The sequence below is a fragment of the Salvelinus alpinus genome, chromosome 16 (genome assembly GCF_045679555.1).
Source record: "Salvelinus alpinus chromosome 16, SLU_Salpinus.1, whole genome shotgun sequence".
NCBI classification, from domain to species: domain Eukaryota; kingdom Metazoa; phylum Chordata; class Actinopteri; order Salmoniformes; family Salmonidae; genus Salvelinus; species Salvelinus alpinus.
The window spans coordinates 19,672,439-19,695,232 of record NC_092101.1 but is presented as its reverse complement, the minus strand read 5'-3'; the positions used below and the strand labels follow the sequence as shown (position 1 = coordinate 19,695,232).

The following is a 22,794-nucleotide window of genomic DNA, read 5'->3' as shown; positions in this document are numbered from 1 at the left end:
ACGCTCACTGGGACAGGAGAGGGGAGGGAGGGGGGAGCGGGTCACTAGGGATTTACTTGTATAGGGATAGTACTCACTGCAGACACACTCACACAGGTGACAGGAATAATATACATGGTCCCTGTTCAACTATCAATGACATGTTGTATCTGCTAGGGATTGGCATGCTGCTTATTAACATGACATGGTAATAAGGGTCGTACTACTGCAGTTAAACGAGTGCTGGTTGAAAACTCAAGGTTAGCTGGGATTACCATCTGTCAATCAATAGCTGGTGTGAGCCAATGGAAACTCTTTGATGCGGCAGGCATGCAGACAGGGAGCCTCCATAGGGCTGAATAATGAGGTGATTGACAGTGTTAATGATGTGATAATTCCTCCCATCATGCATTTAGAAGCCTAATTTCACCTAGCAGTAGGATAATAAGTCACAGACGATCCATACTGATTTCTACCCCCCTTTCTTCTCCCTCTCTGTCTCCTATCAGGACGAGTGTCGGAACTTCATGAAGGTTTTGTTGAGTCGACAAGGAGGTCTGTTTGTATGTGGGACCAACGCCTTCAATCCGCTGTGTGCCAACTATACTGTGAGTACCTATAGAACGCACGCACACACACACTATCTCTCTTACTCAAACAGCAGTCATTACTGCTTGGGGAAGCTGAGCACATCTCTGCCTGTCAGCAGGTCAGTCATGCATCAGAGTTGAATGATTGGTGCGTCACTGATTAATGGACTATGGTTTTTCCTGGAACCCAGAGCTCAATCAGAAACACCATTAGGCATATTGCTTACTTGCACATTTACATCTTATTTGCCTCATTTGTTCGATACCTAAGGCAGAGAGAGACAGAGGCCCTTAGCAAGGCAACAAAGGCCCGCTTTCCTCAGATATCAGTTGCTGTTGTACAATGCTTACACTTGTATGTGGAGCTTGCAGATTGTTGGGTTCTGAAAATATGAAATGTTCTTATTCATGTCACTGAGGGAGAGAGGGGATTGTATAACGTTTACATTCTGTCCGGATATGTTACTGTTAGCCTTCAGGGATCCTATGGGAGGAAAAGAGACACAGTCTGGTACGAGTCAACATGCCAGCCGTGAGTTGGGGAGGAGTGAGCAGAAGTCAGGTCAGATGAAGTGAGGAAGAACAGATATCTCTAAGGTTCTGTCTAGCAACAGAGATGCATTGGCTGTTCAGATGTGTAGGAGGAGACTCAGCATAGGAAGTAGGGTTAAATATCAGTGCTTGTGTGAATGTGTTTTTTGTCTTATGCAGCTGTATGACCCAATCGGGGAATAAACATGGTTTGAGCTTTATTAAGCGTCCGTGAAATTTTATAAGGTTCATTTATAACCTAACAAGATGATCCGAGTACAGAGATGAGGGCTGGGAGAGTGTGAGCCAGAACTGAGGAGGAGGCTGTGCTTATGATGTATCTGGATGGTTAGTTTCTTCCCCTCTGGTGAAACCCAGCCAGGCCAGTTGGAAGGAAAATGCTAAGTGGTTGCACTGCTCATGTACCTGGAGCTGCTCACCACCCGACCCACTCTTTCCTGAAAGAGCCCTCTTCAGACGTACCCCATTTACCTGCTCCATATCACAACCACATCCTTGCTCTGCCAATCAGACAACAACAAAAAAGTGTGCATAAATATGAATCATTTGCTCAGTCGGTTTCTCAACGTTCCTCCAGAATATCTATTAGCAGAGGGAAACGGGGAGGGAGAAAGGAGGAGGTGGATGGAGGGGGGGTCCAGTTTCACCATCAAAGGCTTTCAGATAAGTGATATGTTCAGTCTGTCACGTCTCCAACATACCAGCACACTGACTCCCTCCTCTATACCTGACCCATTATCTCTGGCTGTTAATGACACTAAGCAGTGCAACCTGCGCTGGGCTGACGTGCTTAGGGCTTCTCCTGGGACTAGTTAGAGAACCTAGGGTTTATTTACAGCTAGTTTTAATGACAACCGCAGTATTTAATTAATTTAATTAATTTTCAATCGGTGATGGTGTGTCTGTGTGACGATTTCTCCTGTGGTTGTTTAGCTGCATGCGTTTCAAAAGGTTGTGTTTGTGTGTATTTGTCCCATTTGCATAATTGCAGAGGGTGAATAATAATAATAGTGAATATTTTATAATATATGCTAATTGCCATACTCTGTGGGCATGTACAGGTAACTGCCAAAATAATGGAAACACTTGAGTAAATGAGGGATAGAAAGTATATTGAAAGCAGGTGTTTCCACACAGATGTGGCTCATGACTTAATTAAGCAATTAACATCCCATCTTGCTTAGGGTTATGTATAACAATTTTGGGCAGGCCATTATTTTGGCGATTATTTTGGCTACAATGGCTATGCCCCCATAGGATGACAATGCCCTCATCAACAAGGCACGTGTGGTCACTGAATGGTTTAATGAGCATGAAAATTATGTAAACCATATGCCATGGTCATCTCAGTCACCCGATCTCAAACCAATTGAACACCTACAGTATGGGAGATTCTGGAGTGGTACCTCAGACAGCGTTTTCCACCATAGAGTTCCAGAAACAGCATTGAAGCTGTTCTGGTTTGTGGTGGCCCAACGCCCAATTAAGACACTTTATGTTGGAGTTTTCTTCATTTTGGCAGTTGCATGAATGTTTACTGTATGTGAAGGTGAACCTCACTCTGTTTTCCAGCAACATTATACAGTATAGTGAACTGTGTGTGTTTGTTTCCAGGGAGACACTCTGGAGATGGTGGGAGAGACAGTCAGTGGGATGGCCCGCTGTCCCTATGATCCTAAACACGCCAACGTGGCTCTGTTCGCAGGTTTGGAAACACTCATTGCTTTAAACACCTCGTGGTGTAGCTGCAGTAGTTCCCCGTCATCACATAATCTTTGGCCGTGATTGAAACAATAGGAAGCCTTTATTGCACATTACTGAGCAGTAGAAATAGAGTGATTTGTCCACTCGGCACTAGAGGCTCTGTTGCACCACTGTAATTATCTCTAATGTACTTATACATTGTTCATTGATCAACAGTCGAATGCATTGAGTTGTGTAATGTAATGTCAAACTACCTTCTGCGATGTTCTATGCTATGATATGAGCTGTTATTATGCTGTGATATGAGCTGTTCCCATTGTATCTGACTGTGTGTTTTTTGCCAGAGGGGAATCTGTTTACGGCCACTGTGACGGACTTCCTGGCGATAGACGCTGTGATCTACCGTAGCCTGGGGGACAGTCCTGCACTCCGCACAGTCAAACACGACTCCAAATGGTTCAGAGGTACTTCCACGTGTATTTATTTGTGTGTGCGTGTGTGTGCATCTGTGTGTGTATGTATCCGCCTGCGTGTGTGTATTTGTTTGTGTGTGTGTTGCCTCTGTTGTTAGAAGGCTCTGTTTATGTCTACATCACTTACTATCAGGATCAATATCTGTGTCAGACTCACTGCATTGCCTTAGTCAGCAGCATCCCTGCTGAGGTCAGAGGATCCAGGGCTGAAACCAAACAATAACAGGTTTTGAAACTGACAACAAAAATGAGCCTCCTCAATTAAAAAAAATAAATGCTCAAAGTGTATGCCTGCTTAGCAATGCTTGTGTTTGTGTCTGGGATTAGGGAGGTATCTTACTCTGTCTCTTACAGCTCTATGGAGATGTGTTTGTTCAAGCTACTCTTGCTGTGTAACATGGTCCTCTCCCGTCCTTTCCAGAGCCCTACTTTGTCAGTTCAGTGGAATGGGGTCCTCACATCTACTTCTTCTTCAGAGAGATGGCCGTGGAGTTTAACTACCTGGAGAAGGTACGAGACAAAATGGTAAAGCTTTGGACACGCCCCTCTGTGTCGTGTGTCTGATGTTCCATCTCATGTTATTATTCAAATGTCAATACCAGCCTAGTACTTCTGATGATCTTTTTCCCTGTATCTGTGTTTCTGTGTATCTGTGTTTCTGTGTTTCTGTGTTTCTGTGTTTCTGTGTATCTGTGTATCTGTGTATCTGTGTTTCTGTGTTTCTGTGTTTCTGTGTTTCTGTGTATCTGTGTATCTGTGTTTCTGTGTATCTGTGTTTCTGTGTTTCTGTGTTTCTGTGTTTCTGTGTATCTGTGTTTCTGTGTATCTGTGCTGTTACATATCTAGACGGGGAAAAGCTTTTTCATAACCGCTCCAAATGGCATCAGTCATATCAGAGTGGAAATACGTGCTCATGCAAAAAATATGATCATAACAAGAATCCTTTTTATCTAATAAATTAGCAATTCACATTTGGTGTAAATGTGCTAGCGCAGGCATTTCGTGCTGCATGTTTGTAGGGCTCCCAGTAAGTGGATACTTACACTGTACCACGGTAGTTTGTGATGAGATTGTCCAAAGAAGCAGTTTTCAGATGCACTGACGTTTTCATGAATACTAGATCTTAATTTACCATTGTAAAACAATGATCTGTCAAATGTGGTATCATGCATTGCAAATACTTAACATTTTTATGAGTTCACCCAAAGGTTTTTATCATCATTTTGAACGATTGTTCTGACTTAAATCTGCCAAACTTTATTATACATTCTCCATGAATATGATTCCATGAATATTGCAACCACTAAATCTACTGTGTGAAATATGTGTGCTTCCAACTGTCCCAGCGCGGAAAACTCTGTGCATAGTCATTGATGTGTAGTATGGTGCAAGTTCATTGACTGTTCTATCTGTTCCACGTGCTTGCGTGCACGTGTGTTCAGGTACAGGTGTCTCGGGTGGCTCGGGTGTGTAAGGGGGACCTGGGTGGTTCTCAGAGGGTGTTGGAGAAGCAGTGGACGTCGTTCCTGAAGGCCAGACTGAACTGCTCCGTCCCTGGAGACTCCCACTTCTACTTCAATGTGCTCCACTCCACCAGCCCTGTCATCAGGATGCATGGCAGGGACATCATCCTGGGAGTCTTCTCCACCCCCGCCAACAGGTACACACACACCGACAGACAGAGGAGGTCCCTGAAGAGAGGGAGATGGTTAGGGCTTATGGGGGGAGATACAGTTCTCGATTAGGCGGAACACATTTATTTGCTTCATGGGTTTACTTTTAGAGAGGAAGACAGTTATGTTAACAGATTGGAGTGATGAAATAGAAAGAAAAGGAATGAGGGATGCTGCTGGGTAAGAGGAGGATTAGATGAGGCTGAAGATGGTTGCAGAGAAAGCATGAGAGAGCACAATAAACAGACGGAACAGCACAAGGGAGTAGAGGAAAGATGAGGGTGGTGTGTGATCGGACGCCTATACACACGCATGCATATGTGCCTCCTGTGTTATATACCATATATCATGCAGAAGTTTCAGGCTATCGTGTGTGTGTGTGTGTGTGTGTGTGTGTGTGTGTGTGTGTGTGTGTGTGTGTGTGTGTGTGTGTGTGTGTGTGTGTGTGTGTGTGTGTGTGTGTGTGTGTGTGTGTTGAATACAGAGCAGACTCTAAAAGGGATTCGACACAGGTCTCCCATGCAGATGAGTCAGCAGGATGCCTATCAGCAGAGCGCAAACCTCAACTAATGCCAGCTCTAATAACATCCTCTACTCATAATGGCTGCTGTTGTGGCAGCCAGGAGAGGAAGCGAGAGAGAGGAGGAAGACCCTCTCAAACCCGTTCAAGGACAAGGAAGTCAATAATGGGAAACATCTGCAGCGCTACCCCCCGCCACCCTTTAAGAGTTAAAACTGTTTCATCAGCTGCATCTTATCTTTGGGCTGGGAGGGCTGGGAGGGCTGGGAGAGGGATGGGGGCTCGATGGGAGCGGTGCACCTGCAGAGAGAGATGGATGGTTTATACAGGGCCAACAACGGCTTACAGATAACACTGTGACCAGCGTGTCAGGGAGAGGCCCAGCTGAACACACACTACCTGCCTAGGCACCGCGCCGCCGCTGTGCTCCATTATAAATCAGAGAGAGAGCGAGAGAGGTACGCTGTAAACCTCCCCAACACTGTGTGGTCCGCTGCAGCATACTTTTAAAGCTCTTACCAGACATATTGCTTTTGCCGGTTGCGTGTGGTGAGCACAGCAGGGGAGAGGTTTTGGGAAATCTGGAGTGGCCATTTTGAGATAGTGTATCATCTCCCGCATGTGCACATTTGCTACCACTGTGGGAATTGTGGAAAAAGAGCTCTGGTTTAATAGTTTCCCACCAGCATCCCTCAATGTTTGCTTGTTATTAATTATTTTATCATGCCTATAAAACCAGGATAGAGTTTACAGCCCCATGAAGCTTCCTGGTCTGTGGCGTTAGCTAGCTAGCCTAGCAACACCAAATCCTCCTTGGTTGACTGGTTGACAGTTCAGTGTGTCCACCTCTCCTACCTCTGGTCATTCCTGTCTGAGGGGATGAACAGTAGGCTTGGGTTTCTTCTGAGCACCTGATCCTTCTCACTGCACAGCCCAGCCAAACCTCCCGGAGCTGCAGGAGGTCTGGGATCTATAGGAGCAGTGGAGGCTATGAGAGGAGGATATGAGAGAGCCTCTGAGCCTGCAGATAAAGGGGAAGGGTGCTTTTTATAGCAGCAGGATAGAGAGACAGACTATTTGAGAAGATAACATGGAGGTGAGCCAAGCCTGGCTAGGCTATGCTATACACTAGCCTGGGGCTAGGCTACTTGGCTACTGGGCAAGGTGGGCTTAGCAGTATTAGACATGGCCTGAAAAGATGGTGCCTGGGCCTCGGCTGGAGAAGTTCCTCCAGGGAAGTGCAGGGCTCTGGGGTGAGTTAGTCACTTACGCTGCTTTTTTGTTTTTCAAAACGTGGCACCGAGGCTCCAACGCTGCGTACAAAGCCCTCAGCGCACCGTAGGCTACAATAGCCTACCTCGACTTTCCCTCCATTTCGTCGGGGAACAGCTGTGAAGCGAGCTGTAGCCTATTGCGTGTTTATGAGTCTGTTATTAAAGGATGTGAAACAATGTTGCGTATGAATTACAGGGGGCTGTTTGAAGAAGCAAATCCCATTCGAAACATCCTTGCTTTCTCTGTTAAATCTTACTAGATGCTGTTTTAAATCAAACAGGCAATAGCATATGACCAACAGCAATTTAGGGATATTGACTAATTGTCCCGCTGATGGCCCATCAGGTGTCGATTGGGGCTCTTAAAGTATTCAGATGATTGGTTAGAATAATCTTTCAGAACACACACACCTAGCCTATGGTCAATCAGCACACAGTTGTCTGGACACTTTCCTATCTGTCCAGGTCAGTCACATTCTGTCTTCTTTTCGAATCGAAAAAAAATGCAACTGGTAGTCTATTAATAGGCTACAGTGAGACTTGACATATTGGTGCCAATCACTAGTAGCCTAATACTCCTCCAATGGATGGAGCGATTCGGTGTGCTGCTGACAACTTTGAGGGGATCGGCCAGAACAAGCCTCAGTGCCTTGCTGAAGGCACCTCCTATCCAACATATGCTGTCTGAGTCTAGTTTTCAATGAAATACCCTAGGCCTAGTTTTATTATTGATAATAATATTATATTGCAAATTGTAAGAAAATAAATCACTACCAGGTTAAAATAACTTTTCTTTGTTTCTTCTAGACTATTGAATATGTGCATTTTTTTCTGTATTAGTTAATTAATGTATTAGTTAATTTACGGATTAGGCTAGTACATTTTTCAAGTATTCCTCACAACCATGTTTTATTCTGTCTACAAGGAAGGAAATGAAAGGATTGCATATGCTTCCTGTTCAATCACATGCAGCTCAGATACATTTTTATAGATAAAGATATAGTATAGCCTGTTTTCAGTCCGCCCCACCAGCCAGCCGTGTGCACGTGGACGAAAGAGTCGCCTACGAAGGAGTTCCGCTTCTTCTGCAGCATTCACTGTAAAATATAACGCTTTGCGGCGGCGCTTCGGAGTTAGTCAGAGCAGGGGGCCCTCTGGAGACCCAGCCTCATAGGAGCCATTAAGATGACATGGTGTCAGAGGGAGGCGTCTCCAGTTGACAGGAGAGCACTGAGGCTGTGCCACCAGGGAGATGCGGTGGCAGTCACAGCTGGATACCTCCTCTGGGCCCTGGGTTGAGGCAGGAGCTGAATACATACTTGGTCCTTACCAGGTGGAGAGACAGAAAGAGGTGGAGAGACAGAAAGAGGTGGAGAGACAGAGAGAGGCGGAGAGACAGAGAGACAGAGAGAGGTGGAGAGAAAGCAGATGAGAGAAGTATAGAAAGACAAAGCAGAAAGGTTGAAGAAGGTAAATGTGTGTGCAGAGAGGGGGAAGAGACAGAGAGGTGGAAGAGACGTAAAAGATGTAAAGACCCAGGTGGATAAAATAAAATAAACAATCCTCTCACCTTTCCTTGAACCTTAGCCTAGACTGAAGAACTAATTCCCCTCCACTAGCCTCCATCAGCTGTCATGCTGTCACCGGAGCTGGGCTATAGAGAGCTGTCAGAGAGCTGGTTAAACTGTGAGGGTGTGGTCTGGCACGAAGTCTGACCCCTCCACCAGCCTCCCCAGCCTGTACTGACTGTCAGTCAACCCTTCTCACTGTACATCAAATTTGAACGGCCACAATTCAACAGCTGTACATAGCCAAACTGATGCCAATTTATTTCAAAAAAATTAGGAAAGAGAGATCAGAAGAGAAACAGAGGATGAAAGGGATGAGAGCGAGAGAGAGGGAGAGCAAGAAAGAGCAGAGAGGACAGAGAAATTATACAGGTAGAGAAGAAGGAGAAGAGAATACAGAATACAGAAATATAGAGGCAAAGGCAGGGTAGGCTGCCAGACAGTTGGAGAGAGGTTGACCTGGTCAAATGATGTATTAGGTTAGCATGTCACCCTGCTGGAAAAAGCCTCTGGTTTCGCAGCAGAGAGAGGCAAAACTCAGACAGCTTACCCAAACAAACAGTTCTCAGAGGATCCCTGGATACCTACTCCAGCAGGCCTAGGGGCACAGGGGCAGCGCAGGGAGAGAGCCCATAAGCCCATCTGTCTGTTTGTGTCAAGACCTGAGCACAGGCACTACTTGACCTTAACACTGGAGTAATGGAGTGTTGGAGTGAGCAGCAAAGTGAGAGTGAGAGAGCCTTTCTCTCTGCTGCTTTCTCTCTCTTTCTCCCCCTCTCTCTGCAGTGCTCTCTCACTTTCTCTCTTTCTCCCCCTCTCTCTGCAGTGCTCTCTCACTTTCTCTCTTTCTCCCCCTCTCTCTGCAGTGCTCTCTCACTTTCTCTCTTTCTCCCCCTCTCTCTGCAGTGCTCTCTCACTTTCTCTCTTTCTCCCCCTCTCTCTGCAGTGCTCTCTCACTTTCTCTCTTTCTCTCCCTCTCTCTGCAGTGCTCTCTCACTTTCTCTCTTTCTCCCCCTCTCTCTGCAGTGCTCTCTCACTTTCTCTCTTTCTCCCCCTCTCTCTGCAGTGCTCTCTCACTTTCTCTCTTTCTCCCCCTCTCTCTGCAGTGCTCTCTCACTTTCTCTCTTTCTCCCCCTCTCTCTGCAGTGCTCTCTCACTTTCTCTCTTTCTCCCCCTCTCTCTGCAGTGCTCTCTCACTTTCTCTCTTTCTCCCCCTCTCTCTGCAGTGCTCTCTCACTTTCTCTCTTTCTCCCCCTCTCTCTGCAGTGCTCTCTCACTTTCTCTCTTTCTCTCCCTCTCTGGAGTTCTCTCACTCTCTCTCACCCTCTCACACCCTCTCTCTCACTCTCTCTCTCCCTCTCTCTCTCAGGACGTAGTGTCAGAGTTAGGAAAGGGAAAAGAGAGTAGGCGTGAAGTGCTCGGCAGGCACTGAGTCACTCCCTAAGGTTCACTTTGTGCTGTACCAGAGAAGTCCTAGTCACTCCACAGACTCACACAACTTCTTAGCAAAAACATGATGTCTCAAAGGGAAGAGAAGCTCTCGGAGCAGGAGACGAGAGAAAGAGAGGCGCTAGTATTCACCCCCTGTTGTCCTGACATTGCTCTCTCTCTCCATCTCTCTTGTGTACACCTCCATTAACTACCACACTCGACACTACAGTAACAGTATTGTAGCGCTTCGTTCAGTGTGGGGGGACTTAGCTTCTTTTCACAGCAGATGTTCCATTCTGGGTCAGTGAGTTCAATAGGAGCTTAGCAACAGCCAAGGTGTGCAAGCATTTTACTGGAACATGTTGTGTGGTCTCTACAGTATTTCCTCTGAGTAATTCCTCATTTGTTGACTACTTATTTCCTGTGTATTCCCGGATTCTAACACAAAACTTCAATTTTGTATGCCAACTTCAATGTCATTCAGGATATAACCTTAATTGTCCATTTATATATATATTTTTATTTAACCTTTATTTAACTAGGCAAGTCAGTTAAGAACAAATTCTTATTTACAATGATGGCCTACCCCGGCCAAACCCGGACGACGCTGGGCCAATTGTGCGCCGCCCTATGGGACTCCCAATCACTGCCGGTTGTGATACAGCCTGGAATCGAACCAGGGTCTGTAGTGGCACCTCTAGCACTGAGATGCAGTGACTTAGACCGCTGCGCCACTCTATCCACCCCTGCCTTATCCATTGTATCTGGTTCTCTCTCTGTAGTATCCCTGGTTCGGCTGTGTGTGCCTTCGACATGGAGCAGCTGGCTGGGGTGTTTGATGGGAGATTCAAGGAGCAGAAGTCACCTGAGTCTATATGGACCCCTGTTCCTGACGAGCTCATTCCCAAACCAAGGTACAGTATTGCCTTACCTGGCAATCATCTCCTGGCTCATATTGATGTACTTTATGTGAGTCTAAAGTGTAAGAGTGTAAGACACCATTAACTGACCACAGATAACACTGAAATTGGTCAGTATGGGGGAGCCTGTGCCTCCATAAGGGGGAGCCTGTTCCTCAGTAAGGGGGATCCTGTGCCTCAGTAAGGGTGAGCCTGTGCCTCAGTAAGGGGGATCCTGTGCCTCAGTAAGGGTCAGCCTGTGCCTCAGTAAGGGGGATACTGTGCCTCAGTAAGGGTGAGCCTGTGCCTCAGTAAGGGGGATCCTGTGCCTCAGTAAGGGTCAGCCTGTGCCTCAGTAAGGGTCAGCCTGTGCCTCAGTAAGGGGGAGCCTGTGCCTCAGTAAGGGTCAGCCTGTGCCTCAGTAAGGGTCAGCCTGTGCCTCAGTAAGGGGGTCCTGTGCTCTCTAAGGGTCAGCCTGTGCCTCAGTAAGGTGGAGCCTGTGCCTCAGTAAGGGGGATCCTGTGCCTCAGTAAGGGGAAGCCTGTGCCTCAGTAAGGGTCAGCCTGTGCCTCAGTAAGGTGGAGCCTGTGCCTTAGTAAAGGAGAGCCTGTGCCTCAGTAAGGTGGAGCCTGTGCCTCAGTAAGGGGGAGCCTGTGCCTCAGTAAAGGGGAGCCTGTGCCTCAGTAAAGGGGAGCCTGTGCCTCAGTAAGGGGGAGCCTGTGCCTCAGTAAGGGGGAGCCTGTGCCTCAGTAAGGGGGATCCTGTGCCTCAGTAAAGGGGAGCCTGTGCCTCAGTAAGGGGGAGCCTGTGCCTCAGTAAGGGGGAGCCTGTGCCTCAGTAAGGGGGAGCCTGTGCCTCAGTAAGGGGGAGCCTGTGCCTCAGTAAGGGTCAGCCTGTGCCTCAGTAAGGGTCAGCCTGTGCCTCAGTAAAGGGGAGCCTGTGCCTCAGTAAGGGGGAACCTGTGCCTCAGTAAGGGGGAGCCTGTGCCTCAGTAAGGGGGAGCCTGTGCCTCAGTAAGGGGGAGCCTGTGCTAAACCCTGTGTTTCACCCTCCTCCAACAGGCCAGGGGGCTGTGCTGTTCAGGGCTCCAGGTTCAACTCATCCAATGGTTTCCCTGATGAGATGCTGAACTTTGTGAAGACCCACCCCCTAATGGACGAGGCGGTGCCCTCACTGGGACAGAGGCCCTGGATCGTCAGAACCATGGTCAGGTGAGGCTCTGTGACCGCATCAGGGGACATCACAGACTCAGAACTAGGAAACCTTTCGCACACATCCTGTGCTGTTTCCCTGCATCCTGTGCTGTTTCGCTGAGACATGTACACTTGTATGGCTTCATACCATTAGACACCATAGGAGTCTACAGCCATGTCTCAGGGCAAACTCATACACATACACACACATATTTGCATGGACACAAATTAGCCTCTGGGCTGGTTCTCCTTCTGTTTATGCCGGTCGGTTGTTCCGCTCGCTGTGAGAGTTTGCTGCAGGAGGCAAGCAGCTGGGATGCATCAAACTACAATGGCCACCAGCCGAGCCAGAGGGAGGAGACTATTACTGTGACAAGTTGTATGTGGAATATGAATTACCCAGTGGAACGACTTCTTCTATTTTAGAACATTGACTCATACACACAGGACGTGTGTAGTTCAGCTACGGTGCTATTGTTTCAAGACAAGTCCATTCATCTGAATGATATTAATGACTGCTCTTGGTAATTAGTTCTGTATGTAAATTGGATGAATATTTTACTGTGTGAATTTCATTTAGTGAATGACAGTAAGAGGTATGCAGATTGGTTGTGTCCCAAATTGAGCCCTAGACCCTACCCTATTTGATAGGATCATGTAAGCTTAGTTATTGTAACAGAAGCTCCACAATGCTGTTTGATAGGCTAGATGGAATTATCTCTATATTGCTAACTCAAATCCTGTCAGATCAACGCAATAGCCTATTGGTTAATCAGGACAAGGGGTCAAGAGAGGATTGGGTGAAAAACACAGTGTCTCTATATCATCATCTTGTCTTCTTCCCCTTAGGTACCAGCTGAATAAGATGGCGATGGACACGGAGGCTGGCCCCTACAGAAACCGCACAGTGCTCTTCCTGGGCTCCAGCCGGGGGACCATCCTCAAGTTCCTGATCATCCCCAACCGGGACAACACCGTGTCCAGCAGCAATGTCTTCCTGGAGGAGCTGGAGGGCTTCATCCCTGACAAGTAAGAGTTAACGGGTTACAGACAGTCTCTAATGGGTGTTGTTGTGATGGTCTTATTAATTATCTCTAAGTGTTTCACTGTAACACATGCATGGGACCGCGGGGGGGATAGGAAGCAAACAGATGGGGTATTACTTGGTTATCTTTCAATGAGCCCAATTAGAAATGTTTAAGCAAGAGTCTCCTAACTAGAGCTATGGCGGCGGGGCTGCTAATTGTGCCCCCTGATCTATTCTCTGCTCAGACTGAGGGGAAAACGGGGCTCATTTACTGTAGTAAGAAACACTGTAGCACAAACCTCGTTGGCAGGTGAAAGGAGGTTAAAACCGTTACTTCCCACCCTTCAAAACAACGCATTCATGTAGGCGTCAATGTGAGGTTCCATTCCACAAACAACTAAATGGGGAGCAGAGGAATCAGATCAGAGGGCAGATGAGTTAAGGCTGCAGCAATAGCGGCGGTGTTGCCGGTGTGTGAGTGTGTTTGGGGGTGATTTGCTGTGCTGTGATAGTGGTGTGGCTGTGAGCCTGGTATAGGGGTGTGTGACAGGGCTGGCATTCTCCCTCAACGCAAGGAGCCAGCTAATCAGGAGAGAGGGACTGGAGTAATCAGATCAGCCTTCTCCCAGCCTGCCCTTCCTTAACCCCAGACTAACTCCCTTAATGGGCCCAGGGTAGATAGACGGCACCCGCCACCATCGCAGGGGCAACGGGAACACATCACAGATAGAGATCCTCAAAGCCCAAATTGTTTTTTGATTGGCTGTCTGACATAATGATTATATTTTATATTTTCGACCTGGTAATGAACCATGAAATGACCCGGGGGAAACAGAGAGATTAATGGGCCACACTTTCATTATTTCTCAACCTGTCTCCATTTTACTTATTTTGTTTACTTGTTTAGTTGTTCTTTCTCCCTCCCCATCTCTCGCTCTCTTCTCCCTCCCCATCTCTCGCTCTCTTCTCCCTCCCCATCTCTCGCTCTCTTCTCCCTCCCCATCTCTCGCTCTCTTCTCCCTCCCCATCGCTCACGCTCTTCTCCCTCCCCATCTCTCGCTCTCTTCTCCCTCCCCATCTCTCGCTCTCTTCTCCCTCCCCATCTCTCGCTCTCTTCTCCCTCCCCATCTCTCGCTCTCTTCTCCCTCCCCATCTCTCGCTCTCTTCTCCCTCCCCATCGCTCACGCTCTTCTCCCTCCCCATCTCTCGCTCTCTTCTCCCTCCCCATCTCTCGCTCTCTTCTCCCTCCCCATCTCTCGCTCTCTTCTCCCTCCCCATCTCTCGCTCTCTTCTCCCTCCCCATCTCTCGCTCTCTTCTCCCTCCCCATCGCTCACGCTCTTCTCCCTCCCCATCTCTCGCTCTCTTCTCCCTCCCCATCTCTCGCTCTCTTCTCCCTCCCCATCTCTCGCTCTCTTCTCCCTCCCCATCTCTCGCTCTCTTCTCCCTCCCCATCTCTCGCTCTCTTCTCCCTCCCCATCGCTCACGCTCTTCTCCCTCCCCATCTCTCGCTCTCTTCTCCCTCCCCATCTCTCGCTCTCTTCTCCCTCCCCATCTCTCGCTCTCTTCTCCCTCCCCATCTCTCGCTCTCTTCTCCCTCCCCATCTCTCGCTCTCTTCTCCCTCCCCATCTCTCGCTCTCTTCTCCCTCCCCATCTCTCGCTCTCTTCTCCCTTCCCATCGCTCGCTCTCTTCTCCCTTCCCATCGCTCGCTCTCTTCTCCCTTCCCATCGCTCACGCTCTTCTCCCTCCCCATCTCTCGCTCTCTTCTCCCTCCCCATCTCTCGCTCTCTTCTCCCTCCCCATCTCTCGCGCTCTTCTCCCTTCCCATCGCTCGCGCTCTCCTTCCGTCAGTCTGGTTTCTCACATAGTTTGTTTGCTGTGAGGTATGACTAACAACTTGGTACTGTAGTGTGTGATAAATTTCCCCTAATGACTCCTCAGCTGTCAGCCATGTTTATTACCATAAACCATCCAAATAAGCCCATGCAGGAGTGCACATATGTATATAAATATATATATATATATCCAGCCTACAAAGGCAGGTGTTTGGATAATATGGAAGTGCTAAGTACCAATTAGAGCTAATGCAGGATGTAGCTGGTGGCTTTGATGCCCATCCAACCCCAGGCCTCAGTCATCAGCCATCAACACACTGCATACTAAAGATGACACTGTGACAAACAGGCATTTCCATGCTTCCGAAGGCCTTTTACTGCATTCCCTTTTATTGTTGTGCTTTTAGTCATAAACTGGTTTGAGTTATACTTAATGAAGCAGTGATGTGTTGTGTTGATATGATGTGCAGTGAGATCATGTAGAGTAGTGTTGTGTTCAGTTAGTGTGTGATATGATGAGGTCAGCTTGACCTCATCATGGTGTGGTGCGCCTTAGCCGACTGTGTGTTGTGCAGGTGCAATAAGGCAACACTCTCACTGTCTCTCTGTGTGTGTATGTGTTTTTAGGTGTGGGGAGGACTCTCCGCAGGCGAGGCAGTTGTTGTCCCTGACTCTGGACTGGGTGAGCCAGTCTCTGCTGCTGGCCTTCCCCTCTTGTGTGGTCAGGGTCCCTGTGGCACGATGCCAGCTCTACTCACGCTGCATGAAGTAAGTCACACACATCACACACACCTTTCAGCTCCACACACAAACATCACACACACCTTTCAGCTCCACACACACACACATCACACACACCTTTCAGCTCCACACACATACACACACACACATCACACACACCCCTCACCCACACCTCTGTAGCCCACACACACCTCTCACCCACTCCTCTGTAGCCCACACACACCTCTCACCCACACCTCTGTAGCCCCCACACACCTCTCACCCACTCCTCTGTAGCCCACACACACCTCTCACCCACTCCTCTGTAGCCCACACACACCTCTCACCCACTCCTCTGTAGCCCACACACACCTCTCACCCACTCCTCTGTAGCCCACACACACCTCTCACCCACTCCTCTGTAGCCCCCACACACCTCTCACCCACACCTCTGTAGCCCACACACACCTCTCACCCACCCCTCTGTAGCCCACACACACCTCTCACCCACACCTCTGTAGCCCACACACACCTCTCGCCCACACCTCTGTAGCCCACACACACCTCTCACCCACACCTCTGTAGCCCCCACACACCCCTCACCCACACCTCTGTAGCCCCCACACACCTCTCACCCACTCCTCTGTAGCCCACACACACCTCTCACCCACTCCTCTGTAGCCCACACACACCTCTCACCCACACCTCTGTAGCCCACACACACCTCTCGCCCACACCTCTGTAGCCCACACACACCTCTCACCCACACCTCTGTAGCCCCCACACACCCCTCACCCACACCTCTGTAGCCCCCACACACCTCTCACCCACACCTCTGTAGCCCCCACACACCTCTCAGCCACATACAGTATATCTGTAACACATCCTAAGCCCCGCCCACCACCAATCATTACAATCACACCTTTAGTCAGGCCCTAAACCATCTGCCAACTTATACAGCCTACCCTCGGTGGCACAAACTACTTTACCACATCCCCAAGTGCTCTTCGACAGATCAGTAAATCTATTCGGCACAGTAGTTCAACACACACACGCATATACACACGCACATACACACGTACACACACACGTCTTACTCTCTTGCTCTTTGGCCTTGCTGACGACTCACCACTGAGTCGTATTGCCTTGATGCCAGCAGACTCTAAACCTAGTGAGGCGTGACATACAGTAACCTATATGTCAAACGTGTAATGTGTTCAATGAATCCATGGTGTCTGTCTGCCCTGGGTGGTGCATCACTAAAGACTGTGTTTACTCTGTTTATCTCCAGGAACTGTATCTCCTCCAGGGACCCCTACTGTGGCTGGACCAGAGGAAGCACCTGCTCCTTCCTCAGGCCCGGGACCAGGTGAGGTGCTGGGGGGGAACGAGGGCACAGCACTGTCCTCTGTCTGGTTCTATGCCTGGTCCCTGTCTGCTATCGACCTGCCCCGTGTCTGGCCTGTACCTTTGTCTTGTTTCTGTCTGGCATCCGTTTGACCTCTGTCATATCTATACCTGGTCTCTGTCTGGGTCTCTGTCTGGGTCTCTGTCTGGGTCTCTGTCTGGGTCTCTGTCTGGTTCTCTGTCTGGGTCTCTGTCTGGGTCTCTGTCTGGGTCTCTGTCTGGTTCTCTGTCTGGGTCTCTGTCTGGTTCTCTGTCCGGTTCTCTGTCTGGTTCTCTGTCTGGTTCTCTGTCTGGTTCTCTGTCCGGTTCTCTGTCTGGTTCTCTGTCTGGTTCTCTGTCCGGTTCTCTGTCTGGTTCTCTGTCTGGTTCTCTGTCCGGTTCTCTGTCTGGTTCTCTGTCTGGTTCTCTGTCTGGTTCTCTGTCTGGTTCTCTGTCTGGTTCTCTGTCCGGTTCTCTGTCTGGTTCTCTGTCTGGTTCTCTGTCTGGTTCTCTGTCTGGTTCTCTGTCTGGTTCTCTGTCTGGTTCTCTGTCTGGTTCTCTGTCTGGGTCTCTGTCTGGTTCTCTGTCTGGTTCTCTGTCTGGTACTCTGTCTGGTACTCTGTCTGGTTCTCTGTCTGGTTCTCTGTCTGGTTCTCTGTCTGGTTCTCTGTCTGGTTCTCTGTCTGGTTCTCTGTCTGGTTCTCTGTCTGGTTCTCTGTCTGGTTCTCTGTCCGGTTCTCTGTCTGGTTCTCTGTCTGGTTCTCTGTCTGGTTCTCTGTCCGGTTCTCTGTCTGGTTCTCTGTCTGGTTCTCTGTCTGGTTCTCTGTCTGGTTCTCTGTCTGGTTCTCTGTCCGGTTCTCTGTCTGGTTCTCTGTCTGGTTCTCTGTCTGGTTCTCTGTCTGGTTCTCTGTCTGGTTCTCTGTCTGGTTCTCTGTCTGGTTCTCTGTCCGGTTCTCTGTCTAGTCGATGCCTGGACCACCTGGGTTGCTGTGACACTCTCTATTTATACTGAGTGTTAGGCCTAAGCTCTGACAGAGCCTACAGTTATAAGCCTGCAACACAAGCTGTGGCTAGGCAAACATGTCCTCATTTAGTTATCCTGTCAGAGCGAGCTGTGTACATTTATTCATCCAGGATATCTGCTATTGCCATTGTGTGTTCACAACAATGCTGCATTCTTCAACACAGCTTGATTTCCAGAGCTGGGTGTACATCTTTGTCAGGGTTGCGTTGCTCTTGTACGCCTGCCACAGAACGATTCCTGGCTGTCTTGGCAGCTCACCTCTTGTTCTGGGCTGTAAACCCTCCCACTCCCTCCCGCTCTGCCTCACGTCCGCCCAGCCCAGTGAAATCAAATCTCTTTTTAGAGAGGCTGCTTATTGAATTATGTGTGCAAACACAGGTACAGTGCCAGCAGTTACAGACAACAGAGCCTTAAAGAGCACCTTACAGCCTCACCGTTATACAATTAAGGGCCCTGTGTTGTGATTTGATTTAGCAAGGGCGGTCAACCTGTCCATTGATCCTGTATCAAGTGATGCTCCAGTTTGAGGATAAATTCCATTTGGAAAAGTGAAGACGATGCTGGGTGATGAAAAAACTCCCCGTTGTTTGCAATGTAAGACTGTAACATGGACTATATTGGAACAAAGATAATTAGGCTCCTTACTGATTAGTCTATCTGTTGATATTGTTTTATTACTGTAGGTGTTTTGCGTCTGTTTATTAGCCTTCATATTTCTTTCAATTATAAATGTACCTGTAATCTGGTCTCCTTTAGACTCGGGGACAATAAATCCCTAAACTTATTCACATTCTCACCATTGAGGGTATTGTGACAAAACATTGCCTTCTTACACTAAAGATTACAGCCTGCAGCCTTCATTTACCCAACACAATATACCCTATCAGGGTGAGCAATATATCCACAATAACCCTCCAACCACTCCAGTGTAAACTTACTTCCAGTGTAAACTTATTCTCAGGCAGTGAAACACTCTGTTGGCCTGCTTGTTGTTTGGGCCTTTTCAACTAATTGTAGAGCAGGAGACACATCCCAGTGAGCTGGCTGTGGCTGTGGCTGTGGCTGTGGCTGTGGCTGTGGCTGTGGCGATACAGCCTTCCCTCTAGCCTTGAGCACTTCCCATGTTTAAATTACCTCATTGGACAGGGGCCATTTTGAAGCACAAACTGCTGTTATTTCTTCTCTTTAGATGACCTTTATGGTATACATTCACAGTCTAACTAGCTGATGTTTCTGTGGATATGGGCCATGACTAAGGGTGGCTGTCTCCAGGGGAGGTCAATGCACTTGGTCTGGTCTCACTGCCGTTGGAACACACCCATTTTAATTTAATTTTAATTTTGTCGCTTCATCATATAATGTCAAAGCCCCTTTTGATTTTCCAAGGTCTCCTATTAAAAAAGTAGAAATGGTAAATTATTTTTTAAATACGAATTGAAAGATCCAGACCTGCTTTCAGAGTTGGGGATATACAATACAGTATTATTTCTCTCAACTCCACACAAAAAAAGTATTCCTGTCCTTTGCTGGTACAATGTTTTGTTTACCAGAGAAAAGCAGAGGTTTCTGTCAGTGACCAAAGCTTGCAGTAGGCCTATGTATTGTTTATGTGTGGATTGATATATGATCGTCTTTCCCCTCTTCCAGACTGCCGTTCGAGCAGGACATAGAACATGGGAACGTGTCCCACTTGGGCGACTGTGATGGTAAGAGAAGTGTTTCTTTCTGTTTATTGCCATCCTCTAATGTTAAGCTGTATTTGTGTTGATTCAGTGTTTCTTGCATAACTGCCTACTCTAGGGTAGAACATCATACACTACCTTTTACATTTAAGTAATTTAGCAGACGCTCTTATCCAGAGCGATTTACCGGCACAATTAGGGTTGACTGCCTTGCTCAAGGGCACATCAACATATTTCTCACCTAGTCGTCGCTGGGATTTGAACTAGTGACCTTTCAGCCCAGCGCTCTTAACCTCTATGCTACCTGCTGCTACTACTGCTGTCTAGCTCCATATCATCATTAATCAATCAATCAAATGTATTTTATAAATCCCTTATTACATCAGCAGTTGTCACAAAATTCTATACAGACCCAGCCTAAAACCCCAAAGAGCAAGCAATGCAGATGTAGAAATCCCCATGTATGTTTTACCCATATTTGCTTTCTCCTCTGTTTACTCTTTCTTTTGGGAATGTTCCGAAGCTCTCTTTTTGCTCTTCCGTAGCTTTGCTTTGTAGTTGTTTATACTTCTGGTTAATTATTATGCGTCTCTGGATAGCCTCGCCTTGATGTTTTCCTAGTTGTTTTCTGATATGAAAATGACGGCGGCACAGCAAAGCAAAGCGATCCCTCAGACAGAAATCTCCTCGACTCCCTGGCTCTTTTGATCCCACCGCTACTTCTGATGAGGCATTCGTGCAAATGAATCCTCCGCCTCTTCAAGTTCTCCAAGTTCATCTGCCATGCACCTGGAGAGCCACACAGATCAATATTACATAAGTCTTCAGAGGGGCTGTTTGAAGATGCTCCCTCACCCCTGGAGCCCTCTGCACCCCCCTGGACCCTGGTCCCTGTCTGTCTGGGGGTGCTGGTCCGGTGGCTTGTGACTCTTCCTCTAAGCTTGCTTGACCCTGTGTCGGCCAGTATACATAAAGGTGCATTAGCCTCAGCACCCAGCGTCTCTTTGAGGATGTTGCCAGGATTCTCCCATCTGATCTGTCTTAGATAATGGTTCTGATACTGACATGACAAACGCGTGGCGGTCCTGACTTCTGCTGACAAAGGTGCTGTTGGTTGTCACAAGATGAATGGTGCTGAATAGCCCTGTGTACGCTTGCCAAAAGGATGCGCTAGCATCATATCGGCTGCCAGAATCATTAAGCTCTGTGTCTTAGAAAGTGATGAACTTGTGCTTCAATTTCTTCCTCTGTCTGATATTGATGCTATTTTAGTTTTTTACAGTACATAGCTTCCCCAGTGTACAACACTCAGATGGTCTAAACAGATCTCTGTAGCCATCAACAGACTCAATAGACAGTCTGAAGAAGACAAAAAGCTGCAAGTAGAAAGGAAACCAGTTATGACTTTCATCATTCAGTGTTACTATTTGAAACCTGTGAATTGTCACATCAGTCCATCACACACACACACACACACACACACACACACACACACACACACACACACACACACACACACACACACACACACACACACACACACACACACACACACACACACACACACACACACACACAGGTGTGAGTCTGCAAAGCTCTGAGGTAGATTAGACAGAAGAATCTCAGCTGAGTCCATATACTGTACCTCTATCTGACATATCCCACCTGTCTGAATCTCCAGCAGGCAGATAGAAGAGAGCCTGCCATGCTCCATCCATCTCTCTATGGGATAATGCAACATTCATCACCCTCTCCCTCCCTCCTCCTCACTCTCCCTGAGTGAGGGAGCATAGCTGGGCTCTGCAGCTCCTCAGTGGTGACACTGCACACAGCCGAAGCCACAGCCAAGCGCAAACCAGACCACACTCCCTCCCCCCAGTCCAGGCCTGTTGGCGGCCCACAGAGGGAGATGGATGGACAGCTCTGATAACTTGCCTTTAACTGCCTCTCCCGCTGCTTAGTCAGAGAAAAGTAGCCGCACGAAGGAAAGGAGGGGGAATCGATTTTCATCTGCTCTTTGGCTCGATTTGAGTCAAATAAATATCAGGAGTGAATCTATAAAGCAGTCTGCAGCCATGAGGGCTGAGGGAGAGGGTGAGGGAAGATGGTGATGAGGAGCTGAGGGAGAGGGTGAGGGAAGAAGGTGATGAGGGGAGAGGGTGAGGGAAGAAGGTGATGAGGGGGGTGAGGACGGAGGCATGGCAGAGCTTGGGGTCCTGGACAGGGGCGCAACAGATGGAGTGAGGAGGCTACCGCCATCTCTGGTGTCACCAAGTTGTCAATGCTCCCGTTACCGACAGCGTGATGAGGCAGTAACTCTGCCAGGTGACACATGGAGGCTGCCTGCTCCTACTCTCTCACCTCGCTTTTGCTCCCACCTCTTTCGCTCTCTTTCTCACTCTCACACTCTCTCGCCCTCTCCCTCTACCTCAACTTCTCCCTCTGTGGTATCAAAGGTTCAGTGCATGTACAGTATATCCCATGGTGGTCTACCTCAGCCCAGTCCAAGATAAGAGGGCAGCGGTCGCTGTCTCTCTTCCTTTACACATCAACACAGAGATCTTCTTCAGAGATCAGGACAGGAGCTTGTTATGCTTGTCTCCTCTAAATCAGGCCTGATCAAAGCAGATGTAGACAACACAGCTTTTAATTGAGCTGACCTGTGGTGAATGGCTGCTCAGTCAGTTGAGTCCAATCAGAGCTGTGTGTGTGTTTGTGTGTGTGTGTGTGTGTGTGTGTGTGTGTGTGTGTGTGTGTGTGTGTGTGTGTGTGTGTGTGTGTGTGTGTGTGTGTGTGTGTGTGTGTGTGTGTGTGTGTGTGTGTGTGTGTGTGTGTGTGTGTGTGTGTGTGTGCTTTTGCATGCGCGTGGCTCTGCATGCTTAGGGCCTGGGCCTATCCTACCTCGCATCAGACCCACAGCCTACAACTCAATCACTCTGTCCCCAGAGCTTCCTAAGCCTAATGCTGGATGTATACTTCTAATCATGTTTACATTGAGCCCAGTCAGTTCTGAAACCTCCTCTAAACATGTCAGGTAATAAATTCCAGAGGTGTAAAAACAATAATGAGCAGGATTTATCCCTGGTGTCAACGGATGATCTAACATGTCAGCTCCACTTACCAGCGGTTATTGCCCCACGCGGCCGCAGAGTTCAGGTTTTCCAGGTCGTGACCTGCCTGGCAGGAGTATTGGTTTCAGCAGGGTAAGCTCGGCTAAGTGTCGGGCTAGACTTCAACCATCTACTATTTCATTTGTTGTAAGGG

General features: G+C 48.2%; 1 protein-coding gene across 4 annotated transcripts in view; it reads left to right on the top strand.

Annotated features, from left to right (window-relative positions):
* The window catches only part of sema6bb (sema domain, transmembrane domain (TM), and cytoplasmic domain, (semaphorin) 6Bb), a 141,332-nt gene that overhangs the window by 85,816 nt on the left and 32,722 nt on the right, over nt 1-22,794 (top strand). Inside the window, exons 6-16 of one of the 4 annotated variants that reach the window (XM_071345263.1) lie at nt 489-587; nt 2,736-2,826; nt 3,170-3,289; nt 3,720-3,808; nt 4,747-4,958; nt 10,547-10,678; nt 11,725-11,874; nt 12,706-12,885; nt 15,346-15,486; nt 16,730-16,807; nt 19,496-19,554. In XM_071345263.1, coding sequence (XP_071201364.1) covers nt 489-587; nt 2,736-2,826; nt 3,170-3,289; nt 3,720-3,808; nt 4,747-4,958; nt 10,547-10,678; nt 11,725-11,874; nt 12,706-12,885; nt 15,346-15,486; nt 16,730-16,807; nt 19,496-19,554 — 1,351 coding nt within the window. Of the gene's footprint in view, nt 1-488; nt 588-2,735; nt 2,827-3,169; nt 3,290-3,719; nt 3,824-4,740; nt 4,959-10,546; nt 10,679-11,724; nt 11,875-12,705; nt 12,886-15,345; nt 15,487-16,729; nt 16,808-19,495; nt 19,555-22,794 lie in introns of all 4 variants that reach the window. The other 3 variants (XM_071345262.1, XM_071345261.1, XM_071345260.1) reach the window with 3 other exon arrangements.